Source organism: Andrographis paniculata, unplaced genomic scaffold, assembly GCF_009805555.1.
Source record: "Andrographis paniculata isolate CXL003 unplaced genomic scaffold, ASM980555v1 Contig54END, whole genome shotgun sequence".
NCBI classification, from domain to species: domain Eukaryota; kingdom Viridiplantae; phylum Streptophyta; class Magnoliopsida; order Lamiales; family Acanthaceae; genus Andrographis; species Andrographis paniculata.
Genome location: NW_026137589.1, coordinates 4,056,904 through 4,074,319, shown reverse-complemented (window position 1 = coordinate 4,074,319; position 17,416 = coordinate 4,056,904). Strand labels below are relative to the sequence as shown.

Sequence of the window (17,416 nt, the reverse complement as noted above, 5' to 3'; positions counted from 1 at the left end):
ATTTTAAGTAAAAAAGTATAATAATAATAATTATTTTAAGACTACTTATCTAACATTCTTACGCAGTCAACGGAATTCTAGTCGTAATCTTCTTACAGAATTAGAACTAAAAGGCATATAGTTTTCTTGTTTTTTGTTTTTTTAACTCGCACGTGTTCGTTTTGCAAAAAGAAAGATGAAGAAACATTCAACTCAAGCGATACTTTCACATTTCTTGGAAATGCAACTTGCGCAAAAAACAATCAACTTTCGATGGAAACGAGCCAAAATTCAACGCCCCTTCCAGAACGTCGATCGGGTGTTGAATAATATTCTTTCTTATCGCAGGCCTCTAATCCTTTCTTTCTTCTTCTAAAAAAAAAATCTTGTTCTTGGCTGGATTTTGATCGATTTCTTGGATGATGGGTTGGAGGTACAGAGCAGGGCTGGGGATGATCGGGGCTTTTGTCTTGATATGGGTCACAGCTGCAGAGGTCACACAGGTTAGTTCTTCGATTTCTGCAACGTTTGATTTTCGATTTAGGGCAAAATTAGGGTTTTATTATTACAAGGGATGTGATCTCTGCAAGAAAATTGACAAAGTTTGATTTGTGCAGAAAATTTTCACGGAATACAGGCAGCCTTTTGCTCTTACATATTTGTGGATATCTCTAATGGTAGTTTATATCCCGATAGCATTTTGTAGAGATTTGTTGTATAAGCTTTGGGACAGTAGTTGGATTAAAAGGATTCATGGTAGCAATGGTGTAGTTTCATGGCCATTAGGCCGGCTAGATTTTCGCCGGAAAGTCGCCGGGGCCGGGGAGGATCCGGAAGTGGCACTCAAGAACTATTTTATGACAGATGTAAGTTTAAGTGAAACCGAAGCCGGGGTGCCATTGTTGAGCCCCGGAGACGAGTTCATGATTGTTGAAGATGAATGTCGGGACAGCACATCCGAAGTGATCAAATGTAGCCTTTATCTTGCCCCGATATGGTTTATCACCGAGGTACTATGACGACTCTAGTGTTTTTCGTGTTTGGACATCTTTGTGGATAATGTGCTTACAATATGTCGACGAATGATATGGTAATATGGTTTTTAACCAAGGTAGCGAGGAGCTTCTATTTTCTTCGTATTTAGAGGCATTTGTAAGTAAATTGCACTTAAAGATTCAATCTTGCGCGATCAATATGTCGATGACTTTGGGATTTCCGATGATATGGTAATATGGTTTTTAACCGAGGTAGATAGGAGCTTCTAGTTTCTTCGTATTTAGGCGCCTTTGTAAGTAAATTGCACATAAAGATTTGTTGATATGCTTTGAATCTAGTTTACCACTCCGTTGAGTTTTCACGGGCATCTTGCTGCCCGGTCGGGTCAAGCCCCGGCTGACGGTATGCAGTATTGGTGAATAAAATCTGTTCTCCGTTCTTGTCCGTGGATGTAGTCAACGCGTTTTTGGTGAACCACGTAAATTTATGTCGTCTTTACATTTGCTGTTTGTTATTCGATCATTAAATCTAATCCGTCATAACAAGATTCAATCTTGCGCAATGAATATGCCGATGAATTTGGGCTTTGCGATGATACGTAGATCTTCTACTTGTGCAGTATTTATCGAACTCTGCTCTGGCATACACGAGCGTGGCGAGCACGACTGTCCTGACTTCAACTTCGGGGCTGTTCACGCTGATTTTCGGAGCCCTAATCGGACGGGAGACGGTGAATGCTGCAAAGATCGCAGCTGTTTTGATCAGCATGGCCGGCGTAGCATTGACTACCGTTGGAAAAACATGGGCTCCCGATGAAGTTCTTAGCGCCTCCGAGTAAGTCCACCGCATAATTTTATCATCTCATTTATATGCCATAATATAACTCGATTCTTCGATATCCATCGTGTTGTGAAGGACGAGAAGCCATTCCATCATCGGAGACGTCTTTGGGCTGCTTTCTGCCGTATTTTACGGCTTATTCACAGGTATTCTTCTGTGAAATCAATGGAGATGCTCTGTTACTTTACCCGAAGATTCGATTTTTGATCGTTGTTGTAATCCGGCAGTTCTTCTCAAACGATCGGCCGGATCAGAAGGAGACAAGGTCGACGTGCAGAAGTTTTTCGGATATATTGGACTCTTTACATTACTCGGTCTCTGGTGGCTCGGTAAGTAATCATTTGCTTGCTGTATTTTACTCCGTACGATTCGACAATGTCGTGAATCGGATTTTATTTTTGTGATGTATTTTTTGTTTTAGCATGGCCTCTAAATGCCGTCGGGATTGAGCCTTCATTCAAGCTTCCAAGTTCATCGTCTGTTACCGAAGTTGTTCTGCTCAATGGCTTCGTTGGAAGCGTTCTTTCGGATTACGTCTGGTAAGAAATGTTTAATGTCTGCATATTGAGGTCACGGAATCGAATCAGTTGACTCATGGTGTAACACGACGCGCTTGTTCTGACAGGGCGATGTCCGTCGTATGGACAACTCCGTTGGTCGCTACGCTCGGGATGTCGCTAACGATCCCCCTAGCAATGGTCGCAGACATGTTCGTCCACGGTCGTCATTACTCCGCAATTTACATCCTCGGCTGCGTTCAGGTGCCGTCTCTCTCGATTCTTCTTTTTTCGAGTAAGTTTTTCCGTTGGATCGTTCGATAACTTTCGATGTTCTTCAGGTCTTTGCAGGATTCATTCTTGCCAATCTCTCCGACAGGTTTTCTCGCAAGAACAGATGAAGATTCGTCGAATTTTACGCGTAGGTAGTTTTGTATCGAACCGTATATTGTATAATATGCTCTACATTGTTTGGGATTTAAGTTCGATAATCGATAACCATTATTTGAACCAAATCATCGAATGGATTCGCCTCGGCGAGTAGCAATCAGGCACAGATTGTTCTTCCGTCCCGCTGACGCCCCGAAGTTCTCCGTCATGTCCAAATCCTCCGGGGGGGCGTCGTCGGGAACTCCCCAATCGAAGTGGTACAACAAATGGGCGAGGCTTAGCTCGACGCCGGCGATGCCGAATGATATTCCGGGACAAATTCTTCTCCCGGCGCCGAACGGTATAAGCTCGAAATGATTCCCTTTGTAGTCGATGTCAGCGTGCTCGAATCTTTCGGGTATGAATTTCTCCGGGTCGAGCCAAATGTCGGGATCCCTTCCTATAGCCCAAACATTGATCATGACTATCGTGTTCACCGGGATGTCGTATCCGTCGATCCTCGATTGCTCCCGGCAACGTCTAGGGCAGAGGAGCGGACCGGGAGGATGCAATCGAAGCGTCTCTTTGATCACCGTTTTCAGGTAACTAAGCTTTTCGATGTCCATTTGTTCGAATATTTCCTTCCCGTCGAGAACTCGCCTGACTTCTTGTTGCGCCTTACGCAGAACTCGCGGGTTCTTTATCATTTCGGACATTCCCCATTCGATCACCAGCGACGATGTCTCGATCCCGGCTATGAACATTTCCTGTGAGTTTACGACAAGGAACATAATTAGACTTTTAGGTGAGATGGTCATTTAATATGGAAATCCTTACAAAGATGTTGGCTTTGATGTTGTCCCGAGTTATCGGGATGCGAAGACGCTTGCTCGCCCTCGCCCGCAAGAAAATGTCGATCATGTCTTCCTCTACGTCGTCGCCATTGACGCACATTTTCTTATCTCGGTGATGTTCGATAATTTCTTCAAGAACGGCGTCAATCCTCTCGTGCATCCTCTCCAGCTTCCGTCTCGAACCCACCGACACGAAATGGAGAAGCTTCATCGACGGGAACACGTCGACAAAATTGAAAACGCCAGCGATCGCCACGGCTTCTTTAATAATCCGAATCAATGACGTTTCTTGATCCTTCGTCCAAACCCGCCCCACCGTGGCTCGGCAGATGATCCCGCATTCGACGGACAAAATCTTCTCGGTGACATTAACCGGGTCCCCCGCCGACGACTCGGCGTTCAATCGATCCACCATGCGGAGCACTTCGGTCTGCATAAGTCCGAAGAACCCTCGAATTTTCCGGTGATTCAAAAACTCCAAAATGCAGAGCTTCCGCATTGTCCTCCAGTACTCGCCGTACTGCGCCGACGCCATGTCCGACGAGTTGTACAGAACGATTCTCGGCAGCATGAGCTCGACGCGGCCGGCGAACGCGGCGTCATTGGTTCGTGTGATCTGCTCGGCTAATTGGGAAGACGAGACGACGACTGTACGGAGCTCGCCGAGCTTTAGGGACATGAGGGGTCCATGTTTGCGGGCGAGGGCTCGGAGGGCGTGGTGCGGCAGGGCGCCGGAGAGGTGGTGCAGGTTTCCGATGAGGGGAAGTTTCCGGGGACCTGGAGGGAGGTTGTGATGATCAGATGTCCAGAACTGTCTGAACAAGAAGTAGAGGATGAAGAAATAAAAGAGAGATTGGCAAAGGAGTAGCCATTGGATTTCCATGGAGGTTTTTTCTTCAGCTTCTGCAATGGTTCTTGGCTCAATTTATAAGCACATTAGTTATGAAGTACACAATATACCGACAGACAATACACGATTAGCTATAATACTGCCTTTGTCCGGTTTTGAGGTCTCGTTTACTTTTTGTGTTTTGATATTTGAATATTAATTATTATATTAAAATAATACAAATTTTAAAAAGAAAATTACAAAAATACTTCTATTATAGTATCTTGTAATATTAATAAAAGGATATTTGTAAAAAAAAAATTATAAAAATATAATAATATTTTTAATATTAATATAATGTAAATGTGATCAGTAGAGGTGGACGAAAGAAGTATAATATAATATGAATTGAGACTAGGTGACAATTGTTCGTACAAGTCAAATTGTCAATATATAATTTTGATTTAACACAATACATTTTTATTAGAAATGTAATGCGTATAATTGAACGATTGTTATTGTGTTGAATTTTAAAATTCAGTATAATATTGACTATATATTGTATATTAGTAGATATTACGTAATATTATTACAGATCACACATTATTTATATTAATATAATACAAATACATTAAATAAATTAATAATATATGACATAGTCTCACATTGTGCATACTGAGTTTAAAATATAATACACTTATAAATAATATACCTACAAGTATAAATAAGAAAAAACACATCATTTTATTTCACACAATATATATTGTCTTCGTGATTTATCTACATACGTTACATTTTCTCCGAACACAACAATCATTCCCGTGTAATTGATATGATCAAGTTTAAGAATGTGATAATTTAGGGTTTTTATGCTTTTGAGGCTTTTGTCTTTATTAGGAAAATAAGGAGTTCAATTAAAAAATAAAAATAAAAAATTATTCTATTATTTTGTTTTGTATTTATGTTTGGATTTTTTTAATATTTTTGAAATAAGAAATTATTGAATATTATATTTTATATATAAAAAAAAGAAGGTAACTTTGATTTAAAAATAGTATAACTTTATATATATCTTTTTTATCAATTTTGATTTGACGAGATTTTTTTTTTTATATGAGATATAAACAATTGTATAAGTAATATAAAAAAATAAATGTACGTAATATATTAAGTTTTTTTAAGGAATCTGTATCTATTTGGAAGATGTGTTTTCCAAAATTGAACAATGTGTATAAACCAATGTGTTCTTTTGTTGGTTAAAACAACGTTAAATTTCAAGAATATATTTGAAATTTTTCGAATAAAAAAAAAATTTGTTTGATTGTAATTTAAAATTATTTAAAAATGAAAGATTGATTTAAATTTTTTGTTCAATTAATGTTTTAATATGATATTTTACAAGATAAAATAATATATTTTTATTAAAAATTGTGAATAATAAATAGTCTTAATTTCAGTTTAAAATTACCAAAAAAAAAAAAAAAGAAACCCAAAATAAGGAAATATGTTTTGTGGGATGACTTTTAAGGGCATATCACCATGCAATGGAATTCTTCTTTGTTAATTTGGTGTATTATTTGGATGGATATTATATTATTTAACCATAATTTTAAAATTATTTAATTTATTATATAAAATCTATTATAATAATCATTATATAAATAGAATTTTATATATAATATGTATACTTTTTTTTTTTATAAAAAAAATATTTTTTTTTATACTTTTTCCTACCCATAACAAAGTATTCATTTTTCACTGTAGTCCGTCCCATAACAAAGTATTCATTTTCTTTTTTAGTAATTGTACTATCTATCTATTATTACAAATACCCTTACAACTTACAATATATTACACAAATATCATTACCTTTGTATCACACATACTAATAAGGTTATTTTAGTTATTTCTAGTTTATTCCTACTATATCCCAATATAATGCTAATATTTCACATAAAAATAAAACTATTTGATTTGGACTAATATTTTAACATGGTGTATATTTTTGGTTTTTTTAATAAATATAAAAATACGAATTAAAAATATTAAAAAGTAGTAGAGTATAATATTTTACTTAAAAGAACAAATATTTAATTTTTTAATGAGAGAGAAATAAAAAATAAAATTCTTATAACATGAGGAGCATTGTTTTTATTAAAAATAACTAACTTAGAATATTATGCCTAATAATTTTTCTTAATTAAAATGTAAATTATTCCTAAGATACTTTTTGGAAACAATAAAACACAAACAAAAATTAATTCCTAGTCACCCTTTCTATGCATAAGCGTATTTATTTTAGTGAAATAGTTGAAAATAAAATATTTTTATGTTAAATATAAAAAATTATATAAAAAATATAAAAATAATACTTCATTTGTCCACTTACAATATTTACATATTTTTATTTTGGAATGTCCAATTACAAAGTCAATATTACAAATACTGTTACTTTACATCACATCATTACTTTTACATAAAAAAAAAGACAAAAATATCATTATACTACTTTTAATTATTTATTATAATTAAAATACTATTATTTTTTAAATATCGTGCCAAAAGTAAATATAAATATTGTGAGAAGTAAATATAAATATTGTGAGTGGACAGAGTATTTATCTCCATATACCCTTCTTTCTTTTAGCATCAATAGTGTATAAATATATATTTGAAATTTAAATTTATCCCCTCATTCTCGAAAACGACAAAAATGTTAGGTGAGCAAATGTCCAAATTTGGTCAGCGAGAGGCGGCGCCGTCACAAATATCACCGACACGAATTCGATATAACCACGAACGAACAATATGATAATTCTATTTTTTTTTATTTTTTTTTTTTTCATGTAAATGTTCTTAAAAATAAGGATTTCTTATATTATAAATTGTGAAAAAATTTTAAATATTAAGTTATCGCAACCATTATAAAGAAAATAGATGCTTTATACATTTATAATTTTATACTATTTAAGTAGTTTTAAGCTAAAAAGTCATACTTTCTCTGTCCAATTTCTATTATCGTAAAGTATATTTGCACTGTTTTTTTAGGTAATTGTTTTTTTTTATAAATTGATAAATTTGCCCTTAATTGTATGGTAGAAATTAAAAATAATAAATGAATAAAGGGTAAAAATATAAAATTTATGTTTAAAAAAGAAAATATGACAATAGTTGTTGAACGTTCCAAATAGAAAAGTAGGACATTAGTTTGTGGACAGAGGGAGTATCACATTAATATTATTAAATATTATATTTGTTCACCTTTAAAAGTTATATTTATAATATTAAAAATATTTTTATATTTATATATTTTTTATACAAATATTATTATATTAATATTATAAAACATTAATATAAATATTTTAGTCATTTTTTTTAATTTATATATTTTGATATAATAATTAATATTAAAAATCAATACAGTAAAAAAAAAAAATATAACTCTTACAACAGACCCCAAAAAATATCTTGAACCTAAAAAAATTATATCACATTAACTTTATTAAATATTTCTACCCAAAGTCATATCACATTAAGTTTATTAAATACTTTTAACCTAAAGTCATATCACATTAATTTTGCTAACTTACTATTACGTACTTTTTTTTCTTAGGATTTCGTCTCACATTGCATTTTTTTATTACCGTAGACACATGAAAATTATTATTTTATAATATAAATTATTATAAATTAAGATAAAAATAATTTATTAACTTAATTAAAAATTAAAAAAAAAATTAAATGAGATTAAGGAAGTGGAATGAAAGGAATACTATTTACCCCTTTTTTTTCTAAAGATATAAATCAAACATTTTTTATATTATATTATAAATTAATTTTATATTGAAAACGTTACATCAATAGTTATTTATAGTACATTATATAATTATTTTAATTTAAAATTTTTTTTATTCAAATTTTAAACACAAAATCCAAACCCTCAAAAGAACGCATCGGAAGGGATTATTGGAAGTGTTTTTTGTGTTTATGTTTTGCATTATAGTTTCCATTTTTAAAGAGTTTGTAACATTTTTTTAAAAAAAATCAAAATTAACAATAGTCTGATTTCAAATTATTTATAATTTTTTTTTTCCCAAAATACATACACAAACTTTGTATATTGTCTAAACAACCTTTAAATAATATTTTCATCAGATATTCTAAGGAAAGAATTCAGATACTCTGAATGACTATTTCAACAAAAATAAGTTTTTAAATGTATTTATGTAATTTCGTTTCTCTTGATATATATATATATATATAAACTATATATTATTTTTATACAAAACATTATATTTAGATTATCTAATAAATAATAAAAATACAAGAATTAACAAAAAAAGAAGTAACAAATTTGTTTCTACACTATATATAATGCATATGGATGCATTGTAGCATGGGCAAATGTGATATTTTTATTGGGCAAACTTTTGGCTAGTTGATAATTGTGTTAGAATTGTATTTCACAAGTACTTGGATAGGGATAGGATAAATTTATCGAACATATCGAAATACCGACTTATGTGTCGAAAATATCGAAAAATTCAGTATACCGAAAGTTTCGGTACAATATGGATATCGTACCGAAGTTTTCGGTACGGTATCGGTATATATTTTCAAAAAGTTCGGTATTTCGGTATGATACCGTACTGATATTATTTTTATTAAACAATTTAATTATTAATATAAATAATAATTATTAATATTTTATTATAACAAAAAAATATGTAAACTATTGAAAATTTATTGGTTTTTTCATAATATTTTTGTGGTGGAGAATAGTGATATTTATTAATTTTTTTAATTATTTTGAAATTTACAATTATATTTTCGGTATAATCGATATATACCGTTACCGTACCGAAAATTTTGGTATACCGAAATTCAGTATATTGAAACTTTTGGTACGGTACCGGTATGTATTTTAGTTATACCGAAATCGATACGATATCGGTGTTGACCGGTATTTTCGGTACGGTACCGTATGCCATCCCTATAATTGGATACTACTTGGATTTTGATTTTAGTATTTTTTGTTATATAATTATTGTGTGGTTATGTTTTAATATTTTGAAAATATAGTTAAGGTGTGATTATTTTGTATTTTATCTCAAATTTTTAATAATTAATTATTTACAAGTTTTTATTAAAAAAATAATATTAATATCATATCAAAATATTATTTAATTCAAATTCAAAGAAATAATAAAGTACAAAACACTTTATTTAATATGATATAAATAGGTGTTTAATTTAATATTTGAATGAAAATTTATTTTAAATGCAATACTATAAAAAAATAAAGAATAAATATTTTAGATGGTGTTTTATAGGAAAAAATATCTTATAAATTAGCAATGAAAAAATATATATTTAAAAGTAACCAAAAAACCATGTAATTTCTTATAAAAAAAGAATTTGCTATAGTTTGAAATTGATTAGAAATGATGTGTTGATTTAAATTTTTGTTTAAAATAATATTTTGATGTGATATTTTACTAATTTTTTTATATTAAAAATCATATAAAGTAAATAAAAATATAAAATTAATATTAGATTTGAAATCACAACCAAATACATACCCCAATGCTTTCTCTAACAATATATATATATATATATATATAAATCAAATCACAAGTAAAATTAAGTTAAAATGCAAGGGTACATTTATTTTAGGTTTGAAATTCAATTTTTAATTTAAATTTGATTTAATAGCCCTTTTAACGTGATATTTTATAAAATAATAATAATAATAATAATAATAATAATAATAATAATAATAAATTATTATTGAAATCACGTGGAATGAATAGTGTAAATTTTTATTTGAAAACCAAAAGTAAACAAATCTTAAGGTACTCTACATACATGAATTAATATATAATAGAGTCTACAAGCTAATTTATGTAACTTCAATCATTTATTTTGTTTTACCGTCCACAAAATAAATACTCTACAACCTAATTTATGTAACTTCATTGAATATTTATAATCATTTTATTTTGTTTTACCGTACACAATAAATCCATTCCACACACTTATAATTTAAATGTGAATAGTTATGTCTCCATTCACTTGATGAATTCGGGTGTGTTTAATCGGGGATTTGAATTTTGAGATGAGATTTGAATAGTAAAAATTTTGAATTTAAATAGTTGTACGATGTAATATAAATAGATGTTGATGTGATATTTTGAATGAAAATTGATTTTTAGTATGATATAAAAAATGAAAAATAAATTTTTGATTTGACGTTTTTTAGGGAAAAAAATTGGAATAAATAGTGAAAATTAAATCCAGTCCCCCAAACAAACACACCCGAAGTGTATATATTATATAGACAAAATATAGATAATAAATCATCTTCCACACGAGGAAAATTTCAGCTATATGAGATGTTCACTTTGTGTTATTATGTATTTTTTTATATTAATATTAAAAAATATGTTAGTAATATAAAAAATAATATTTACTTCAACTTTTTGCTTCATTGTATTTGAGAAAAATATCTTTATATTTGTATAATTTTTTGTACAAATTTTCTTCTATTAATATTACAAGACATTAATTGAAAGTATTTTTATAATTTTTTCATACATTATACTATTTTTTATATAATAATTAATATTTAAAAATCAACTCTCTAAATAAGCCTTAAAACGTGATGGAGATGAAGGGAGTATATTGTATTGAATTATTAATATATATATATATTATATTTTTTTAATAATATTTATAAAAAATTGGAGCTGCTAAAAAGAACAAAACCTTTGTGTCTGACAAGGGATGCAGCAATTTCTGCAGGACTCATCCAACAGCATAGCTAAAGGAGACATTTTCCAGCAAGCTGGTAAAACATTTTATTACACGAACCAGCAAATCGATGATCATGTGACCAAACAAAGTCCTCATCAAGCAAGCTGTGTAATGCAACAAAATCACGTAAACAATTCTGAATATGTATGTAGAAAGGATCGTGAAGAACATACCTTTTCCTTCAATTACACATGAATGAATCATATCTACATCTGCACACAATCATCTTCAACAATGCCTTCAACTTTGTTCTAATAGCTAAGTCAAGAAGCTCCTATTCGACGACCTCTTACCGTCACTTTTTCCCCTTTTCCTTTCTGGCCACTGCTTGGCTGTTGCTACTACTGCTGCTTCGCAATGTGGCCGTCTTCTTCGATTTCTTCCTTGATGGCTAGTGTGGTCTCTTCGTCGTCGATAGGTAGAGTTCGCTTTGATCCCTCCAAAGCGACACCAAGAACTATATTCTCTTCAAGAGAAGGTTTGCTTCCCATCGCCGTTGATTGTTTTCCGTCCTGTTTGGGGTGAGAAGAAGCAGAAGAGGTGTTAGTAGATCTTCTGACTGCTGAGTCGGGTGAGGATGCAGCTGTTTGGGTAGCAGTTTCTTCGACAGCCTTTTGTGAATTCTTGCTGTCGAAAGGACTCTGGGTTGGGCCAGAAGCAACGCCGACATTCGAACATGATTCTTCGATGGACTCTACTTCGACCTTTTCAACTGTTTTGGGGCTGTTGCCGAGCTCGGTAGATGATGAAAATTCAGCAGCTACTATATAATCCTCCACTGTCTTGATTTTGGACAACTGAGCGGGAGATGAAGAAGATTCAGCAGCTACTATATAATCCTCCACTGTCTTGATTTTGGACAACTGAGCGGGAGATGAAGAAGATTTAGCAGCTACCTTATAATCCTCCACTGTCTTGATTTTGGACACCCCCGTTTTCTCGGATTCCACTTTGGCATCTGGTGTTTGGATCTCCTTCACTGTATTATCTGGTGGTGGTGACTTTGTGGGAGTCTTGTTGTCTTCTTCACCAGCTGCACGCACCGGTCGGCTTTGACTTTTGGTTTTCTCTTCTCCATTGGCTTTAACAGCGATTGGCTCCATCAGTAGAAGAGGACGGCTCGACGCCGCCCCCTGGTCATACATAGAATCTGAAAATGGCACATTGTCCACCTCTGTGTCATTTAATATTTTCTGAACTGTTCGGATAGGAGTGGCTAGTCGGGCTTGGTGATGCTTAACAACTCTGAGAAGATCAAGCAAAATTGCTTCCTGTTCTCCAAACAACAATAAAAACACAAACGATAGAATTCTTGAAGCAAAAAAGGATGATACAATTTGCAGTACATAGAAACAAGCATGAAGTATGTAGCGAGAGTATAAATGGTACGCAGCAAATCGATAAGTAAAATCTGTAGAAGCAGAAAAATGTTCGAATGAAAAAATAATGTGTAAAAATTCTTGGAAGATTCTCGTTGAACTGATTAGCATCATTGCTACATGTTTTTTTACCTTGTCTAAATTTCTTGGTGTGAATTTGCTCATTGAATGTGTTGTTAATTTAAAGAGAGAATTAGTACCAAAATGGAGCGCTTACCTTTACACACAAATATTCTTCCATGTGCGAGGTCTTCACGAAGCAGGAAATCAATATCTGCATAAATTGAAACAGATTACATAAAATTAAATAAAAATAACATATAATTTCAGCATTGGATATCTATAAATTGAGGCAATCATGGAATATCAGTCTCAAGTAATAAATTTCAAATCAAACCTTGCAAAAAAAAATCACATTCAGAAGACAGGATAGCTTCTCTACAAAAAACATACTACAAAATAACTCACATTCCGTCCATTGAGCGAGTGGGGTATTATATTACATACAGCAGGATTACAATGACAATTTCACCTTGATCATTAGGTTTGTAAATAAGAAGGGCCTTTTTAGTATAACATGTGCAAGAAAACTAGATTGGTGTGCATATAACATGTGCATTCTTAGTCTCACCTTTATTGGTGTGCAAGAAAACATATAATCTATAACTTCACTCACTAAAAACTTCTTGTATAACATTTCCATATGCCAAATTGATATCATATTAAAAACGACATACAAAGGTAATCTGACATAGTATAAAAGGTAAAAGTAAAAGTGTCATTCAAAACTAGATTTAATCTTGATATGAACATATTTTGCAAGTCTTACCGTGAGGGCCTGATTTTCGGGATTAATACTCTCGAAGAACACTCTTCTATGCAACTTCTTGTGTTCCACCTGAGGATTCTTTGCCAGGACTTTGCGCATGTCAGCAACAATGTTCTGCACAGAGGAGCAGCAAAAATATATGAAGAATTGTGTAAGAAAAAACTGGTTTACTTAATTCCAACTTCTTTAAGTAGTATATTAGTGAGACGCACGTTAATTTTGCGAACATCTAAGTGATTGATGGCTATGTAGCTTTTTATTCGCCAATGTGTTTTCTGACTGAGATTCCTAACAACATTCATAGTGAACTTGTGGCTTGGAATATGAACAGCTTCACGGTCTTCACCTCTTATTATTGCCGGTCCCCACCATCCTACAGACTGCAAATGATGGGCGAACACTAATAAGAGCAAATGCTGATAAAAACATAGATGCATACACAATTCAGAACTAATTCACAGTGAAAAGAGTCAGCAAGACCTAAATTATGATCCTGATCGCTTAGCAATACTAAGTACGCATACCTGCAACCTACTTTTCCGAACTGTTTCGACAGTGCCCATTACTAGCTACCAGTTTAGTAGTTAAAGTTGAAAGAGACCCGATACGAACCTCAACAGTCCCAGACACTTCATACCCTTCAATCTTGGTTTGAATCCACTCGTTAATAATAAAAGGGCGGGTGGCATGAATCATTGCACTTGACAGGAAATTTGTGAAAATCTGAAAATAATAACAAAAAGGATTATAAGGAGTTAAAATCAGCAGTAAATGATTCTTAAGAAAGGTGGAAAAAATGTAAAATATAGAAAAATATTTAGATGTTGGCATTATATATTTTATTTACACCTCACGTCCAGCTAGTGTGAGCAAGACTGTTCCAAGCCCTCCAGCAGTGAGCCATCTTTGGGTTGAGAAACCTAAAAGCTCCATAAACAATGATACAGCTGCAATCCACACAACTGTGTACACACCTTTCGTAGCAAATTGAAAACCCATCTGTTAAAAAGCCATAAAAGACACTGAGTGCTATTTATAGTTGCGTCAACAATATTTGACGGAACAAGCTCAGTATTCTAAACAGATGATAGTCAATAGTTTCCTTTCTTGTGTTTTGCATGTTTTCTCCAAGTTTGTTCTAGGCTTTGAATCACAACCTTCAAGCCATTAATAATTTTATGAGTTATATAAACTCAGATATTAGACCTATTTACATGGCAGTCACTAGGATGCATGGTGATTTAGTAGTTGGGAGGCAAAATCTGGCACAATATTCAAGGTCATAGTCAAAATACTTCACTAACTAGATTTTATATCTAACATCAGCTTAAGGAAACAAAGTGTTGGAACATACATTTCTAGCATCACTGGATCCATAAGTCACCATCAAGTGTGTTTGCAGTTGTTGTATGACACTGCATAAAAATCAAGAAAACTTTGTTAATCCAGATATGCTATATAAGTTTACATCAGTATAGCATACATAACATCTACTTCTGGTTGGAGAATATGGCAATGCATGAAACAAGACATGCAGTTGCTGGGTATATAGAACCTTGATGTGTCATGAAGATCAATTTAGATGGTTCTTAACAAGAAAACGAAACAAAGGAGCTAACATCATTTACTAACTACATTCATCAAATTACACAAAATCATGGGTTTATTAGCCATCAGCCTGGCAGCTATTCAAGATAATGCAGCCAGCCAGATTACCTTCTCCGAATAAGTGACAACACATTATGATAGCATATGATGGATAACTCCAAAGATGCACCTTAAGGTAGCAAACAAATGGGTATCACTAGATGGAACTCTCAAATGATGCATCTTCCAGCACGGAAAAAGAAGAAGAAAAAAATAAGGGAGAACATTAAAATATAAAATAACTAATTGGGATAGATCCAGATGCCAGCTGCTTTCTGGAAATAAATATATCAAACTAACCTCATGCTAGTATTAACATAATGCAAATGAAAACCTTACGTGGTTACACCAATAAAGAGACAAGTATACTTACCTTAACAAACAATATGCGAATGCCAGCAGTGTCGACAATGATCTCACAAAAGTTAGGAGCCTTTGTTTAACAATTTGACCACCTTCTGTGGGAAGGGACATTGGGTCCAACGTTCTGTAAGACACTTACTTTCAGTAAATTTTAAGAATTATGTGATTTCCCATTCATTCAATCATACATGACTAACCTGCAGATAATGATTGCACCCATCCACAGTAGTAAAGGTTGAATATAGGATGTTGCTACCAGATATGCGCAACTTCTTTTCCAGTTCCCATCATTCTTCTGCAAGGTGTTAATTATGGAGTACCTCAAATTAGAATGCGACTGAAAGACCTTTCGTTGATTTCAGATAGTCCCTTTGGAAATAATGAATTGACAACATAATTCCCGAAGGACTTAAGTAGGAAGACCATTAGAATGGTACAGTGCACATACTTGCAAAAGAATATTCCTGCTTATCTTCACAACAGGACCAAGTCCCCAAATTGCAAAGATAACAATGCCAAGTGCTGAAGCCAATTTTATTACAACAGGATTCCCTTGAATTGAATTAAAAGATCTGCAAAGTCCAAACTCATCATAAAGAAAATCACCAAATGCAGAAACTAAAGGCAATGCAACAAAAGTTATTTTATTATAAATTCACAAGCTTCTTGGTGACGAAATGGTAGACCTAAATGTTTTTTTAACAAATCCTTTGTAGAAAAAAGGGTTCTTTTAAGAAGCACCGAGTCTCCTGACAGTTATATACTGAATGTATTAGCATATGCTTTGCCATATTGCTAAGAACTATTATTGATCAGCTGCATTATTAATCAGTCATGTATGGAACAGTTACAAGTATTCAAAGTCTGCCATGTCAAAATAATCAAACACAAACCAGTAAAGAGGAGTAACTACCTTGCTAAAGTTTGAGCTGTATTCTTTATATAGTTAGGATCCAAAACCGGGCCTGGTTGTAAAAAACAATGACATCTAAACTGATGGTTTTTACAAACACTGGTGCTTGTCCTGTGCCATATTCTCTTTGGAAAACCTGAACTCCAAGAATACTGTTTCTGAAAACGTATTTAAGAAAAAGTGATGAGATACGTCAAGAAAAGCGAAGCCTACAACTCCCAATAAGAGAAATGGTAAGAAAACACACATGCAGTGTTTTAATCAAACTTATGATAATCATTCAATGAATATACCGATTTCTAGTATACAAACAAGCATGAATGCCAAGAAAATAGCAGTATCAAATTCTAAGTAAACCTCCAACCACACAAACTATCAGAAAATCCCGTGAATTATACAACTTCAAAACCCAAGCATGGCGATAAAGAAACTTCGAGAAAAGCAATAATATTAAAGTTGAATATACCGATTTCTAGTATACAAACAAGCATGAATGTCAAGAAAATAGCAGTATCAAATTCTAAGTAAACCTCCAACCACACAATTATCAGAAAATCCCGTGAATTATACAACTTCAAAACCCCCTAGAACGAAGCGTAGCGATAAAGAAACTTCGAGAAAAGTAATAATAATAAAGTTCAAGAAAAAATCAATGCAAACGACAAACTGAAATTTTCCATTTTAAAGAACAGTTATCTGACCTAGGGTTTCAAAAAAAAATGGGAAATTCGATTAATCCAGAAGCATACCAGTGAAATTGACGGCAGATTATTTCTCAAGAGGCATAGCTTGCCGCTTGTTTTCGAATTATGCAGCTGCTAGATTAGTCAAAAGAAAAATTGGAATAAAACGCTAATTACATAAAGCTCAGAGAAATTAAAATAGGTGAAACAGGAGACAAACACTTTACCCGCAAACGCTTGCTCCGCCAATCGTTCTTGCTGATTCCTATCTCTAGGGAGAGCTGCAGAGAACCTGACATGACTACGTCGACAGAAAAATGCTTTCCCCTTCCGCCATTTCCGTTTTATAATATGGTAATTAATTTATTAATTAATTTTCTAATTAGTTAACAAAACAAGAACCAGACGGCAGTTTCAAACAA

The 17,416-nt window shown here is 32.8% G+C and overlaps 3 protein-coding genes across 8 annotated transcripts; 1 reads left to right on the top strand and 2 right to left on the bottom strand.

The window, feature by feature from the left end:
- The first annotated feature begins 182 nt into the window (after window positions 1-182).
- Window positions 183-2,827, top strand: LOC127255785 (thiamine-repressible mitochondrial transport protein THI74-like). Its single transcript, XM_051281521.1, has 8 exons — window positions 183-482; window positions 597-989; window positions 1,595-1,809; window positions 1,891-1,961; window positions 2,043-2,144; window positions 2,237-2,354; window positions 2,441-2,576; window positions 2,654-2,827. The coding sequence occupies exons 1-8, from the start codon at window positions 399-401 to the stop codon at window positions 2,711-2,713; spliced, it is 1,179 nt and encodes a 392-aa protein (XP_051137478.1). The 5' UTR covers window positions 183-398; the 3' UTR covers window positions 2,714-2,827.
- LOC127255481 (premnaspirodiene oxygenase-like) lies at window positions 2,828-4,418 on the bottom strand. The gene is made up of 2 exons (XM_051281012.1): window positions 3,519-4,418; window positions 2,828-3,448 (listed from the first exon to the last, which is right to left on the bottom strand). The coding sequence occupies exons 1-2, from the start codon at window positions 4,416-4,418 to the stop codon at window positions 2,828-2,830; spliced, it is 1,521 nt and encodes a 506-aa protein (XP_051136969.1).
- Window positions 4,419-11,101: 6,683 nt separating this feature from the next.
- LOC127255779 (mechanosensitive ion channel protein 2, chloroplastic-like) lies at window positions 11,102-17,367 on the bottom strand. 6 transcript variants are annotated; one of them, XR_007839716.1, is made up of 14 exons: window positions 17,222-17,348; window positions 17,061-17,129; window positions 16,312-16,469; window positions 15,847-15,970; window positions 15,596-15,693; window positions 15,409-15,522; window positions 14,743-14,803; window positions 14,238-14,387; window positions 14,001-14,111; window positions 13,601-13,768; window positions 13,389-13,502; window positions 12,777-12,833; window positions 11,354-12,451; window positions 11,102-11,284 (listed from the first exon to the last, which is right to left on the bottom strand). XR_007839716.1 is itself a non-coding variant. In XM_051281512.1 (14 exons), the coding sequence occupies exons 1-14, from the start codon at window positions 17,291-17,293 to the stop codon at window positions 11,522-11,524; spliced, it is 2,193 nt and encodes a 730-aa protein (XP_051137469.1). In that variant the 5' UTR covers window positions 17,294-17,349; the 3' UTR covers window positions 11,308-11,521. The 6 variants fall into 6 exon arrangements, 5 of the variants coding, with proteins under 5 accessions (XP_051137469.1, XP_051137471.1, XP_051137468.1 ...); XM_051281512.1 differs by lacking the exon at window positions 11,102-11,284 and having other exon boundaries at window positions 11,308-12,043; window positions 12,077-12,451; window positions 17,222-17,349; XM_051281514.1 differs by lacking the exon at window positions 11,102-11,284 and having other exon boundaries at window positions 11,308-11,977; window positions 12,077-12,451; window positions 17,222-17,349.
- Between the last annotated feature and the right edge of the window lie 49 nt (window positions 17,368-17,416).

Bases quoted from the DNA above. Each gene is read 5' to 3' on its own strand.
- LOC127255779 (XM_051281510.1), bottom strand. From the start codon at position 17,293: ATGTCAGGTTCTCTGCAGCTCTCCCTAGAGATAGGAATCAGCAAGAAC. The intron at 16,470-17,060 runs GTATGCTTCTGG...ATACGTTTTCAG, and splicing joins ATCTGCCGTCAATTTCACTG to AAACAGTATTCTTGGAGTTC. The intron at 14,112-14,237 runs GTGTAAATAAAA...TATTATTTTCAG, and splicing joins TCACACTAGCTGGACGTGAG to ATTTTCACAAATTTCCTGTC.
- LOC127255785 (XM_051281521.1), top strand. From the start codon at position 399: ATGATGGGTTGGAGGTACAGAGCAGGGCTGGGGATGATCGGGGCTTTT. The intron at 990-1,594 runs GTACTATGACGA...CTACTTGTGCAG, and splicing joins CGATATGGTTTATCACCGAG to TATTTATCGAACTCTGCTCT. The intron at 2,355-2,440 runs GTAAGAAATGTT...TTGTTCTGACAG, and splicing joins GTTCTTTCGGATTACGTCTG to GGCGATGTCCGTCGTATGGA.
- LOC127255481 (XM_051281012.1), bottom strand. From the start codon at position 4,418: ATGGAAATCCAATGGCTACTCCTTTGCCAATCTCTCTTTTATTTCTTC. The intron at 3,449-3,518 runs GTAAGGATTTCC...GTAAACTCACAG, and splicing joins ACATCAAAGCCAACATCTTT to GAAATGTTCATAGCCGGGAT.